Source organism: Populus trichocarpa, chromosome 2 (genome assembly GCF_000002775.5).
Source record: "Populus trichocarpa isolate Nisqually-1 chromosome 2, P.trichocarpa_v4.1, whole genome shotgun sequence".
In the NCBI taxonomy this organism is placed as follows: domain Eukaryota; kingdom Viridiplantae; phylum Streptophyta; class Magnoliopsida; order Malpighiales; family Salicaceae; genus Populus; species Populus trichocarpa.
Window position 1 is genome coordinate 20,526,195 of NC_037286.2, and position 11,630 is coordinate 20,537,824.

General features: G+C 38.4%; 1 protein-coding gene and 1 long non-coding RNA gene across 7 annotated transcripts; one reads left to right on the plus strand and one right to left on the minus strand.

The window, feature by feature from the left end:
- Positions 1-243: 243 nt before the first annotated feature.
- On the minus strand, positions 244-10,506 carry LOC7458259 (zinc finger CCCH domain-containing protein 18). Of its 6 annotated transcripts, none has more exons than XM_024594469.2 (8): positions 10,333-10,503; positions 7,926-8,880; positions 7,662-7,847; positions 7,379-7,558; positions 1,362-1,441; positions 1,088-1,258; positions 877-994; positions 244-678 (listed from the first exon to the last, which is right to left on the minus strand). In XM_024594469.2, exons 2-8 carry the CDS (start codon positions 8,864-8,866, stop codon positions 606-608), a joined length of 1,749 nt encoding a protein of 582 aa, XP_024450237.2. In that variant the 5' UTR covers positions 8,867-8,880; positions 10,333-10,503; the 3' UTR covers positions 244-605. The 6 variants fall into 6 exon arrangements, with proteins under 6 accessions (XP_024450237.2, XP_024450238.2, XP_024450236.2 ...); XM_024594470.2 differs by having other exon boundaries at positions 1,362-1,438; positions 10,261-10,501; XM_024594468.2 differs by having other exon boundaries at positions 10,261-10,501.
- LOC112326659 (uncharacterized) lies at positions 359-835 on the plus strand. Its single transcript, XR_002980553.2, has 2 exons — positions 359-505; positions 641-835. It is a non-coding gene; the product is annotated as an uncharacterized LOC112326659 (long non-coding RNA).
- Positions 10,507-11,630: the final 1,124 nt, after the last annotated feature.

Consider the following 11,630-nt stretch of genomic DNA (forward strand, 5'->3'; position numbering starts at 1 on the left):
AAAAAATGATGTCCCTGGCTGCCAGGGAACTAATCATCATGCATCTTCGTCCCCGCCATTCAGGGGTCTCTTTGCACTAAAGCATGGTGAGGGTGAGCCCATTTCCTTTATCTATTCATTGATTATTTAATTATTTTCCAAGGAAATCTCTGGCTACCACTTGTGAAATTCATTTTCTTGGTCCAAAATTAGCAATTCTTATGTAAAATTAAAAAAAAAATTATAATATATAAAACACAAATCTTAACGAAAATGAGCTAAGAAAAGAATTATGGGACACTGGACAAAGACTATATTACGTTTTTCTTCTAAGCTCTGTAGCTTGCTTTCTGTGATTACATTAATTAAAAAAGAAAAGAAGAAAAAGAAAAAGAAAAAGGTTCAGGAGCCTGTCACATATGAACTTTATGTATCTGTCATCTTTGCAATCTCCACCGAGTAACATGGAGAAATCCTGGTTTATCTCTCCTTCAGCTGGTATCTGACCGATGACGCTCACGTTCAGGTAATTTTTTCTAAGAAAATAAATTCATGTTGTCTGAAACCCTCGAAAATGGTCTTGGAATTCAGTCCTCTTAACTCTATAATTCTTGTGTCTTCTTCCTCTATATAACTGTCGAAATGCCACTCCCTATTGCAGATGCAAACGGGCTCTCAGGAAGATTAACTCCTTGGTTGCTGCGTGGGTTCAAAAACAAGAAACCAAAGATCCATATCAGAGATTCAGCCTTTTCTTTTTCTTTTTTTTTTGCGTGTAGAACTGAGATGATCTAGTTCTTCCCTGATAAAGCTAGTCACTGCTGCATTTATACAAAGTTTCTATTTTTTATGACCATTAATTAGCATTACATAGCACAAGATGCATATCACTTGTACCTATCCTGGTCACTGCAACTGGTCCTTGTATGCCTATGCTTTTCCTCACTTGTGGAACCATTATTCAAAACATCAAACCAGTAATTGAAATGCTCCGCGGACGAAAACTCTGCTTGTTCTGCACAGGTTAAGCCGTTAAGCAAATAGGTTAGGGCTTAGAATGTAATCAAGGCAGACAACATTAGAACAAAGAAGCCGGGGTATTATAGACCTCCTGAGAGCTTCAACTCATCCATAGAGTGGCCGAGAAAAGAGTGACGATTCAAGGGTTTAGGTGAAAAATGAAACTCTGAGAGACGCCTTCTCTCAAGTTCAATTTCCTGCTCATGTTCCTCCATGAACTGCTTCCTGAGTGATTTTGAATTATCACAAACTCTCAGCGCTACAAAATTAGCAAAGAGAGAATGTTAGCTATATAAATATAATGGCAACGTGAAGGATTAAACTGTAATGGGAAAGCGAGAGAAATCAAGGATTCTGCTCACCTGAGTGAAGCTCGGAATCTCCATCCATAAAGTGATGGCTGTGATAGATAGGGTGCTGCATTTTCTCGCTGTACTTCCTGCTAAAAAATTCTCTCCAAACTATCAACCTCAATTCGAAAAATATACAAAGCAGATAATCTTAGCATGAGAAAAAAAAAACAAAAAAGTTTGAAATTAATTTTATCGACATCTTAAAAAGCAAGTTCATGTTCAGGGGATAATCACTTTCCATATGAACTTGAGAAACAATGCAAGAACGGCCAATCATGCAAAAGTTACATGCTTTCCTTATTCTAAGAAGCACTACAAGTACAGAACACAAGCACTAGACTCTGTCAATAAAGGAACAAGAGCCAGCTGGAATCATATTGTGTTTTTTTTATATATATAATGTTGATAATTGCAAGACAATAAAAGGAGAACCAACAAAGTCAAAGTATCACGAAGGAGGTGACCCATTCAAGCTGAAATCATTTTGCTTCTAACAACAGGAAAGGTGAAAATATCTAATATTTCATAGATAGGGATCCAACTAGGCGACCTCCATGATCGGTGGATCATACAAAATAATGGGCCTACTTCATTTGCAGTTTCACCAATCTCTGGAGACTGGGGTAAACGAAATAGCAAAATGATAATTGAAAATAACAGAGTAATGAAAAAGAGGTTGTATATTCAGTAAGTGTGTTTGTACAGAATGGCTAGCCATTATATAGAGACAGATTCGAACTATTCTAGGAATGTCAACTATACATTAAAATGATCCTAAGATCATGCTAGGCTGATCTGGTGCATTGATCCCGATCCACAATTTTCTCCTTAATGAGATTCATTTCCTTTTAACACTCCCCCTCAAGTTGGAGTATGAATGTCTATGACACCCAACTTGCTGAGATGTGTATGAAACGCTGGCGATCTCAATGGTTTTGTGAATAAATCTGCAATTTGCTTTCCAGTTTGAACATACGCTGTCTTGACTTCTCCTCTTTGAATTCTTTCTCGAATTGTATGACAATCTAGTTCAATATGCTTTGTTCGTTCGTGATAAACTGGATTTGCGGCAATGTGTAAAGCTGCCTGATTATCACAAAACAACTTTGCTGGTCCAGGGTGTGATACTCCCAAATCTTTCAATAAGTACCTCAACCAGGTAAGCTCACAAGCAGCTGCAGCCATGGAGCGATATTCCGCCTCCGCTGATGATCTTGATACTGTTGTCTGCTTTCTACTTTTCCAAGACACAAGTGATTTTCCAAGGAAGTTGCAATATCCTGTTACAGATCGTCGTGTAATTGGACACCTTGCCCAGTCTGCATCACAATACCCTATCAAGTGGAGCGGGCTCTCTGAAGGAAATAATAACCCTTGTCCTGGGGCTGCTTTCAAGTAATGGAGGAGTCGATGAGCAGTCTTGAGATGATGTAGTTTTGGTTCCTGCATGAATTGACTGAGTGTGTTCACGGAGTACGTGATTTCTGGTCTGCTAATTGTGAGGTAGATCAATTTTCCAACTAGATGTCGGTATCTAGTAGGGTCTTTAAGTGCCGCACTCCCTGTATCTGTTAACACTAAGTCAGGCTCCATGGGTACCTTAGCTGGCTTTGCTCCAAGTAACCCAACTTCCTCTAATATGTCTAACGTGTATTTTCGTTGACATACTGTAATCCCTGTCTTGGATCGTGCAACCTCGATCCCAAGAAAGTATTTTAATGGTCCAAGATCTTTAATTTTGAAGCAACTGTTGAGAAACATCTTGAGATCATTAATAGCCTTTTCATCATTCCCAGTAACAACCATATCATCGACGTAAAGTAATATGATTGTAATGGAATCCCCACGGACCTGTGTAAAAAGTGAATAGTCAGCACGAGATTGTTGGAATCCAATTTCTTGGATTGCACATGAGAATCTGCGAAACCAACTACGAGATGCTTGCTTAAGGCCATAAAGTGACTTATGGAGTCGACAAACTGTATTCTCCCCCTGTCGACGATAACCTGGAGGTGGGAGCATATATACTTCTTCACTGAGCTCTCCATGTAAGAAAGCATTTTGGACATCCATCTGATGTAATGGCCAGTGCCTAACAGCAGCTACTGCGAGGAGGCAGCGGACGGTGGTTATTTTGGCAACTGGGGCGAAGGTGTCTTTGTAATCGATACCTTCGCGTTGTGTAAACCCCTTTGCAACAAGCCTGGCTTTGTAACGCTCGATGCTGCCATCAGCTTTGTACTTGATCTTAAAAACCCACTTGCAACCGATGGGTCGGTGGCCAGGGGGTAAAGGAACAGTGGACCAAGTGTGATTGTCCTCAAGAGCTGTAATTTCAGCAGTCATGGCAGCAACCCACTGGGGATCATGACGAGCCTGCTCATAAGTGGCTGGCTCAACCAGGCGAGATATATTACTCACAAAGGAACGATATGGACTAGAGAGGCCAGAGTAGGAGACATACCGTTGGAGTGGATAACGTGTGCCAGACATGGATGCAGAGGAGACATCAGGGCCAAGGACAGCAGCATGATAGGTTTGGAAATCTTGGAGGTAAGGTGGAGGCCGATGAAGGCGGGTGGAATGGCGAGGTTCAGGGAGGGTTGGTATTGGGTCGACCGTGGGGGGTTCAGTGACGTTGGTTAAGGAGGACACAGATGGATCAATGGATGTTGACGGGATGGATGACTGTGGTGTCGTCACAGGAGGTTCTAATGGGACAGTGGTTGTGGTGTGAGGGCGACGAGAGTAAACATTGAGTGGGGTTGGGTGAGGAGTGGCAACCGTCGGAGGGGAAACAAGGAGAGGAGATGTATTGTGGGAGGGGGAGGGTGGTTCAAGATTTGGTTGGGTGGAAGGCTGATTAGATAATGTGGGTTGAGGATGGGTGATGGTCTCAGGTAATGTGGCTAGGCTACTGGGGATAGGCAAAACTGGGTTGTCGTCTAGATTTTCTGGTGGTAGCTTAGTGAAGGGAAATGTATGTTCATGGAAAGTGACATCTCGTGAGGTAAAAAATTTCTTGCTTTCAAGATCATAAACACGATATCCTTTTTGGCCATGAGGATATCCAATGAAAATGCAACGGCGAGCACGACAATCAAGTTTATGATCAGGGGTGAGATTTGTGGCATAACATAGGCAACCAAAAACCCGAAGAGTAGAGTAGTTGGGTGGAGTGTGGTATAAAAGTTCATATGGGGATTTGTGAGAAAGCAGGGGAGTAGGTAGACGGTTGATAAGGTAACATGATGTTTGGACACTTTCCCCCCAAAATTGTAGTGGTAAATTGGCTTGAAAGCGAAGGGCTCGGGCTACATTTAGAAGATGACGGTGTTTGCGCTCAACCACTCCATTTTGTTGAGGGGTATAAGCACATGTGTGTTGGAAAATGGTACCACGTTCATCAAGAAAAGAACGTAGTGAAGTGAATTCACCCCCATTATCTGCACGTAAAATTTTGATGTCCCTATTAAATTGTGTTTTTACCCAAGAGAAAAAGGACTTTATCAATGATTGGGTGTTGGATTTAAGACTCATGAGGTGTACCCAGGTGAAACGAGTAAAGTCATCAACAATCGTTAAAAAATAACGAGCCCCAGAATGTGTATGGATTTTGTGTGGTCCCCAAACATCACAATGAACTAAATCAAATGGTGCAATGGTATTTATTGAGCTTGTAGGAAAAGATAAACGAGTTTGTTTTGCCAGAGGACAAATCTCGCAGACATGCTTATTATTAAAAACAATATCAGGGAAAGATTGGGATAAATGGTGGAGGGGAGCAGCAGATGGGTGTCCGAGTCAATTTGCTTACAGATATTAAGTTCACACGAAAATTAGGCACATGGAGGACTCCATCAAGAGATAAGTCTGATGACAATTGAATAGACCCTATACTGTTGATGCGTGTCTGTTCTCCATTAGGTAAACCAACAAAGTCATGAATCAATTTCTTTTTGTTATGCGTTGGTGGTAATTGTGATACATGATCTGTTGCTCCACTGTCCACTATCCAATATAAAGTTGAATGTGTATTAAAATTATCATAATTGGGTGTAGCAATACCTGTTGCGTTTGTAAATGGTTGATTGTTACCGTTTTTCAGTAATGCCATGATTTGCTTATACTCTTCAGCTGTGAAGGTTGGGCTTTCATCAGTCGACTCCCTCTTCATCTCAATGTTGTTGATTGCTGTCTTCTTATTTCTTGGCTTCATGTTTTTATTATGCCATTTGTGGCCAATTGGAAACCCAATTAGATAATAACATTGATCAACCAAATGTCCTCCTTGCTCACAGTGGGTGCAGAACTTCCTGCTGCCAAACGAAGTCACCGTCTGTGATCCTCCCCGTCGTGCAACCTGCATCGCATGGGAGGCCGGCACGATGGAATTGCGTGCTGCTACCTCCATTTGCCTCTCTTGTTGGAGAATAAGGCCATGGGTTCTTCGTGTATCGGGTAGGGGGTTCATCATCAAGATCGACCCACGGATTTGGGAATAGGGTTCGTTAAGCCCCATTAAAAATTGCATCACCTTCTCCTTCTCTTCTCTGTCAGCAAGCTTTTTCAGCATGTCGCAAGAGCAAGGGATGGGTTCCTGGTAAGACCCTAATTCATCCCAAAGCCCTTTGAGTTTCGTATAATAGGCAGATATGGAGAGGGACCCTTGACGACATTCAACAATTTCTTGTCGTATTTGGTAGATTCTGGATTCGTCTCCTTGGGAAAATCTGTCTTTGAGGTCGTTCCAAATCACGGCTGCCGTATCTGAGTAGATGACGCTACGAGCTATCTCTGGTTGAACAGAATTAAGGATCCAGGACACCACCAGATCATTGCAGCATTGCCATAATGGGAATTTTGCATCATTTGTTGGTGGAGCTTCTATGGATCCATCGATGAGACCAAGTTTGTTTTTGGCGCTGAGGCTGCGACGCATTGAACGACACCATTCCCCATAGTTGCGTCCATTCAAAAGTGTGCTGACCAGGGTGAGTCCTGGTGTGTCTGAATGATGTAGAGCCAAAGGATCAGGTAAGGAAATCCCTCTCTCTTCTCTGTTCTGTGATGTGAAATCTGTGGATTTGTCTAGGATTTCAGTTGTGTTGATTCCTGTGTTGGCCATGTTGTCAATACAATGGTGTTTGTGATTTGGTTGTAGCGGAAGATGTTAGGCTAGAGACACTAGAACCAGCGCTCTGATACCATAAACGAAATAGCAAAATGATAATTGAAAATAACAGAGTAATGAAAAAGAGGTTGTATATTCAGTAAGTGTGTTTGTACAGAATGGCTAGCCATTATATAGAGACAGATTCGAACTATTATAGGAATGTCAACTATACATTAAAATGATCCTAAGATCATGCTAGGCTGATCTGGTGCATTGATCCCGATCCACAATTTTCTCCTTAATGAGATTCATTTCCTTTTAACATGGGGAAAGAAAAAAGGCTAATGAAAAGGTCATGTTTTAGCATTAGCAGACTACAAAATCCACAAAAGCAAACCATTAAGTAGAATGAAAAGAAAATGTACATTATATTATATGCCTCCAGGGTGTTTGAAAATGTAGTAGAAGTTTCTTTTTAAAGTGTTTTTTGTTTGGAAATGTATTAAAAATAATATTTTTTTTATTTTTTAAAAATTATTTTTGACATCAACACGTAAAAATTTAAATAAAATACTTTTAAAAAAAAACATTTTTAAAACACTAAATCAAAAGTTCTCTTGGAAAATGATTGTGTTAGGGTACATTATAGAAGCTAATTATGGACATGATAGCTGAAAACGACAGGAACGTAACTACAAATGAAGAGATAATGAAGTTTAAATCAGTCACAATGATTCATTCAGAATCTCTTTAGCCATTTGGGGTCAGCAAACCATCCAGCAATAATTACTTGTCTGAAATCAAAGACATGATAATAATTAGGCCAAAAGGAATGATAAAGGCAGAGGCTAAGCACAATACTGTAGTAGCAGATAACAGGGTATCCTCCAATCAAACCGGGAATATCTACCTGTCAATAAGCCTTGATTTTTCCCTGTAGGGTTTCACAAGAACACGAGCCCCGCAGATATGATGAGGATTCCCCTTTGCTAATATTTTCTTAACAGTCTCTGCAAAAACAAAAGTCACAAATCCAAACATCCTCTTCTGTTGGCATGGAATCCTAACATCTTGAACAGGCCCAAAGTTGCTACAAAAACAGAGGATCAAGACAAAATGGAACGTCTATAACAAACAGAACACAGAAAATAAAAAATGGAGGATTGCCAAAAGAGATGTTCAAATATGCTAACCTAAAATAGTTAGAAACATCTTGCTCTGTAAAGGTACTCTCAGCTGGAAAGGTAAGATAGATCTGTCTAGAACCAGCAACGATTCCACCAGGATCGTTTCTCTCACCAGCATACTCCAAGTATTTTGGGAAGTCTTCTGCCAAAATCACTGAATGCTGCCCATGAGGCCTGTCCCAAACAATAAAACTTGAAAAAGTGACAAATCCATGAAATCAGGTAAATTTAAAGGGGTAAAGAACATTATGAATATTTCACATATTGTACCTGTCAATGAGACGAATGCTGTTCTTCAATCGAGCTAGGAGCTTTGTTAGACTATAACCTGCCTTACCATGTCTCTGGCTCTCCGTAAGATACCCTTCCGCCTGCAGCGTCCTCCCATACATCTCATAATACATCATTGGTAAAGAGGCAATCGAAACTGGCACCCCTCTTCTTGATTTCAAAAGCTCGGTGAGCTCCAATTCAAGCTTTTCAAAAGAGCCAGGTGAGACAACAAATTCTTCGTTTGCAATCTCATTCAAATTTGAACTGAAAATCTGAGAAAAGCTTTCTGGCATGGGATGGCCATGGAAATACCTACAGTTGTTTCCATGTTTGCAGAACCCCTTAATGAAGTAATGGCAAATCTTAACAGGAAATTCAGGCAAGCTTGGAGACCTTCTGCTGGTCCTAGGACTTAATGCAGGTTCTGGGTAGATGTAACTGCTAGAAAAGTCAGAATTAACAAACTCTATCGGATCATCCAAAGCAAGGAACTGCATTTGGTTTTGAATCCGATAATCTTCAGGAACCATTTCTGAGTACCCTGGTGGAGCAAAATCCAAGTTGTGTGTCTGTTGCAGGTCACCAGTCAGTTGAGCATCCCGGAAAGAACCTGCAGTCCTAACCTTTACTGGAGAGAAAATTGGGTGTGATGAAACTGTGGAGTTAGGAATGAATTGCTGCGGAACATCTGAAACAGGTGACGGGTTCACCTGAGAAGGCGAAATTAGATTTAGAACTGGTATTTTGTTTAGCCCCAGATCAGATTTGGCTTTGCATATCATAGCATAGATCAAATTATCAGGGCTAAAGGCCAGCCGGATCATTTCTCGTTCACCATGGTTTTGTATCAGAATATACCCAATGATCTTACCAACGAATTCAGGCTCAATCGCCTGAATTCTATTGTACACAACTTTTGTGGACTCCGAAAAATCCATTCAAGTTTTCAACCCTGAAAAAACAACACAGTAAAGACACAAATGACAGGGTCAGCAGAAAATACATTGAAATACTGTTAGCATTTCAAATTTGTGTGTCACGAATAGAGATTTAAGAGGACAAAGACGAGTACAATTCTTCTACGAACAGCAAGTATAAGTAAAAGCAGATCTAACACACCACCAAGAAGATAATAATAACAATAAACACAACATAATGCCAGCAATTTAACCCTGTTATGGATAATCTATAGAAGAGAAAAATCACAGAAAGAAAAGAATTAGTTCCGACATTATCATTTCCCATTTTTCCCCTTGTATTTACTTTGTCAATAAAGAGGCTTAGCATGTATGCCAATCAAAAAAGCATAACCTGCAAGATATTGCCAGAAAAAAGAACATGTTGACAGCAAAACAGAAAGGAAGAAATGAGCAGCAACATCAGCAAGAAATACTAACATTCTGTTTCTGAATCTATCATAAAACAGAACCATTTTACGTAAAAGAAAATCGCATAAAAGTTAACCTTCCAACATAACACCAAGACATTACAAACTTTTGCATTTACAAAAGAATCTAGAAATTCCTTCGTTGAAAGAAAGAAAGAAGAGAAAACAAGAAGAAGAAGAAGAAGGAAGAAGAACCTGAAAAATCAACGCAGAAAATTCTAAATATTAGACATGAAGAAATTATGGAAATTCAAAGGGACCCAATCAGAAACATCATTGAGGAGAAACTGTGACAAAAACCTCAACCTGTTTATCCCATTTTGACACCAAAAAAAAAGATTTATTAACAGTTTCCGAAAAGAAATCCCCCCCCCCCTCTTCTTTTCTCCCCACTAAAAGAGAACTGAACTTAATTATCAGTCCAAAACAAAAACACAGGAGTCAAAATACGTATTTTAATATAAAGCCAAAATCTCAAAGAACTCGTATCCAAACTCGGAGATATTAAACAATACAAGGGGAACGAAAAGCAAAGGAAAAATAAGAAAAAGATTCTGATTTTCTTCTCGGTGTTGCATCTTACCAGTCAACTTCAATACCAAACTAGTAAAAAAAACGGAAAAAGAGTTACAGAAACAATAATATAAACCAGAATTGAAGTTCAGCATATTATCACAAAGCCACTGGAACCAAAGTTTTGGCGCATTTTAAAGAAAAACGAACGGCACGTCCGAATTGATAACAATTCACCATCTAAAAACAGAAGTAGAAAAAAAGAGAAAACCAGCCTTCGAGGCCAGTTTTTTAACACTAACAACAGAGTTTTGAAACATTTTGAATAACTTTAACTATAATTAACCATTTACAAAGAGATTTTGCAACCATTTTTTTTTTTTTTTTGAAGAAGAAGAAGAAGAAGAAAGAGGAAGCAAAGATCTAACATACCCGCCAAAATCTAACAAGCTTCTCTGTGAAAAAAAAATGGAAGAAACAAAGTCAAACAAACCATCCCAGGACCTCAAAAACCTTCCCCTCCTTCTCCATGTCCAAGGTCGATTAATCACTCTGCCTCGCTTTCTCTGTGTCCGTGTGTCTCATTTCTCTCTGTCTTTCTTCTCTGTTTTTTTTTTTTTTTTTGCTAGTTTTATCTTCTTCTCTTCTTTCTCTCTCTCTCTCTCTCACATTCTCCACTCTCCACAAAAAACGACACCATTCTTATAAAGAAAAAAATGACAGAAAGGATAGTGCTTTTAAAGGGCGCCTTGTCTTTAGTTCAAATCAACTCTCTCTCACTCATAAATACACACCCGAGATTATTATTTTTTTTAATGATAAGTTTAGAATTAAAATATATATATGTATATAACTTTAAAATTAAAACGCTTTTTTTTTTTGATAAATCTCTTAAAAAAATCTAATATATTCTACAACTGTCAATTCAGAAAAAATTGTACGCATTAGTTTAGATATAACATAAATATTTTAGTGTTCTAAATTTAATTTTTTATTATAAATATAACATAAATATTTTTTTTTGTTAACACTATAACGTTTTTATAATAAATTTTAATTCGAAAGAAATAAGATTAATAATTTATGATTAATTATTATAAATTAGAAATATTAAAATGATTATTATAAATTATTGTCTTGATTTCTTGTGAAAAATACTTATAATTTTGAAGTGTTTTTTTCATTAAAATTATTTTTTATTTTATGAACAAATTTTCCAATTTTTCAATAAAAAGGAGAAAAATTGGAAATGAAAAAAGAAAATATTTTTTTTTCCAATGAACACACATTAAGTAGTTTATTAAAATGGGCAGGACTCCTTTTTATTAGGACAAAAACACACAAATAAAAATGGGATGAGTTTATATTATGGTCCCTCAAGTTTTTGCACATTGTTAAACAAGTGTTTATACTTTGATTTTGTGCATGTTAATCCTCACCCTTTCAATACGTGGCCACTTGTGGTCCCCTCATCCGCTTAGGTTCGTACATGTAGTGAACATGTGCTCGAAATATGGATCAAATGTGACTAAAAATTAAAAGTGTGAGGGTTTTTGTGCCCAAAATTTAAACATAGGAATTGATCGGTCAAGTTAAAAAACTTGAGGGACCATAATGATGAATTTACTAAATAAGAAAAAAAAATGGATTTGGTGGCACTCTAATCAGCGTTATGAGTATAGTTTTAAAACTCGACCTGACTGACAGGTTGATTTAGGACTCGATCAATCCTGAGCTGGAATTGAACTGGATTGAAGAAAAAATAGAGGAAGAAAAAACTCAGTATAACCCAGTTGACCTGG

Coding starts and splice junctions, on each gene's coding strand:
- LOC7458259 (XM_024594469.2), bottom strand. CDS start 8,866: ATGGATTTTTCGGAGTCCACAAAAGTTGTGTACAATAGAATTCAGGCG. Junction 1,259..1,361: donor AGATTCCGAGCTTCACTCAG/GTGAGCAGAATC, acceptor CTAATTTTGTAG/CGCTGAGAGTTTGTGATAAT. Junction 995..1,087: donor TGAGTTGAAGCTCTCAGGAG/GTCTATAATACC, acceptor TAACCTGTGCAG/AACAAGCAGAGTTTTCGTCC.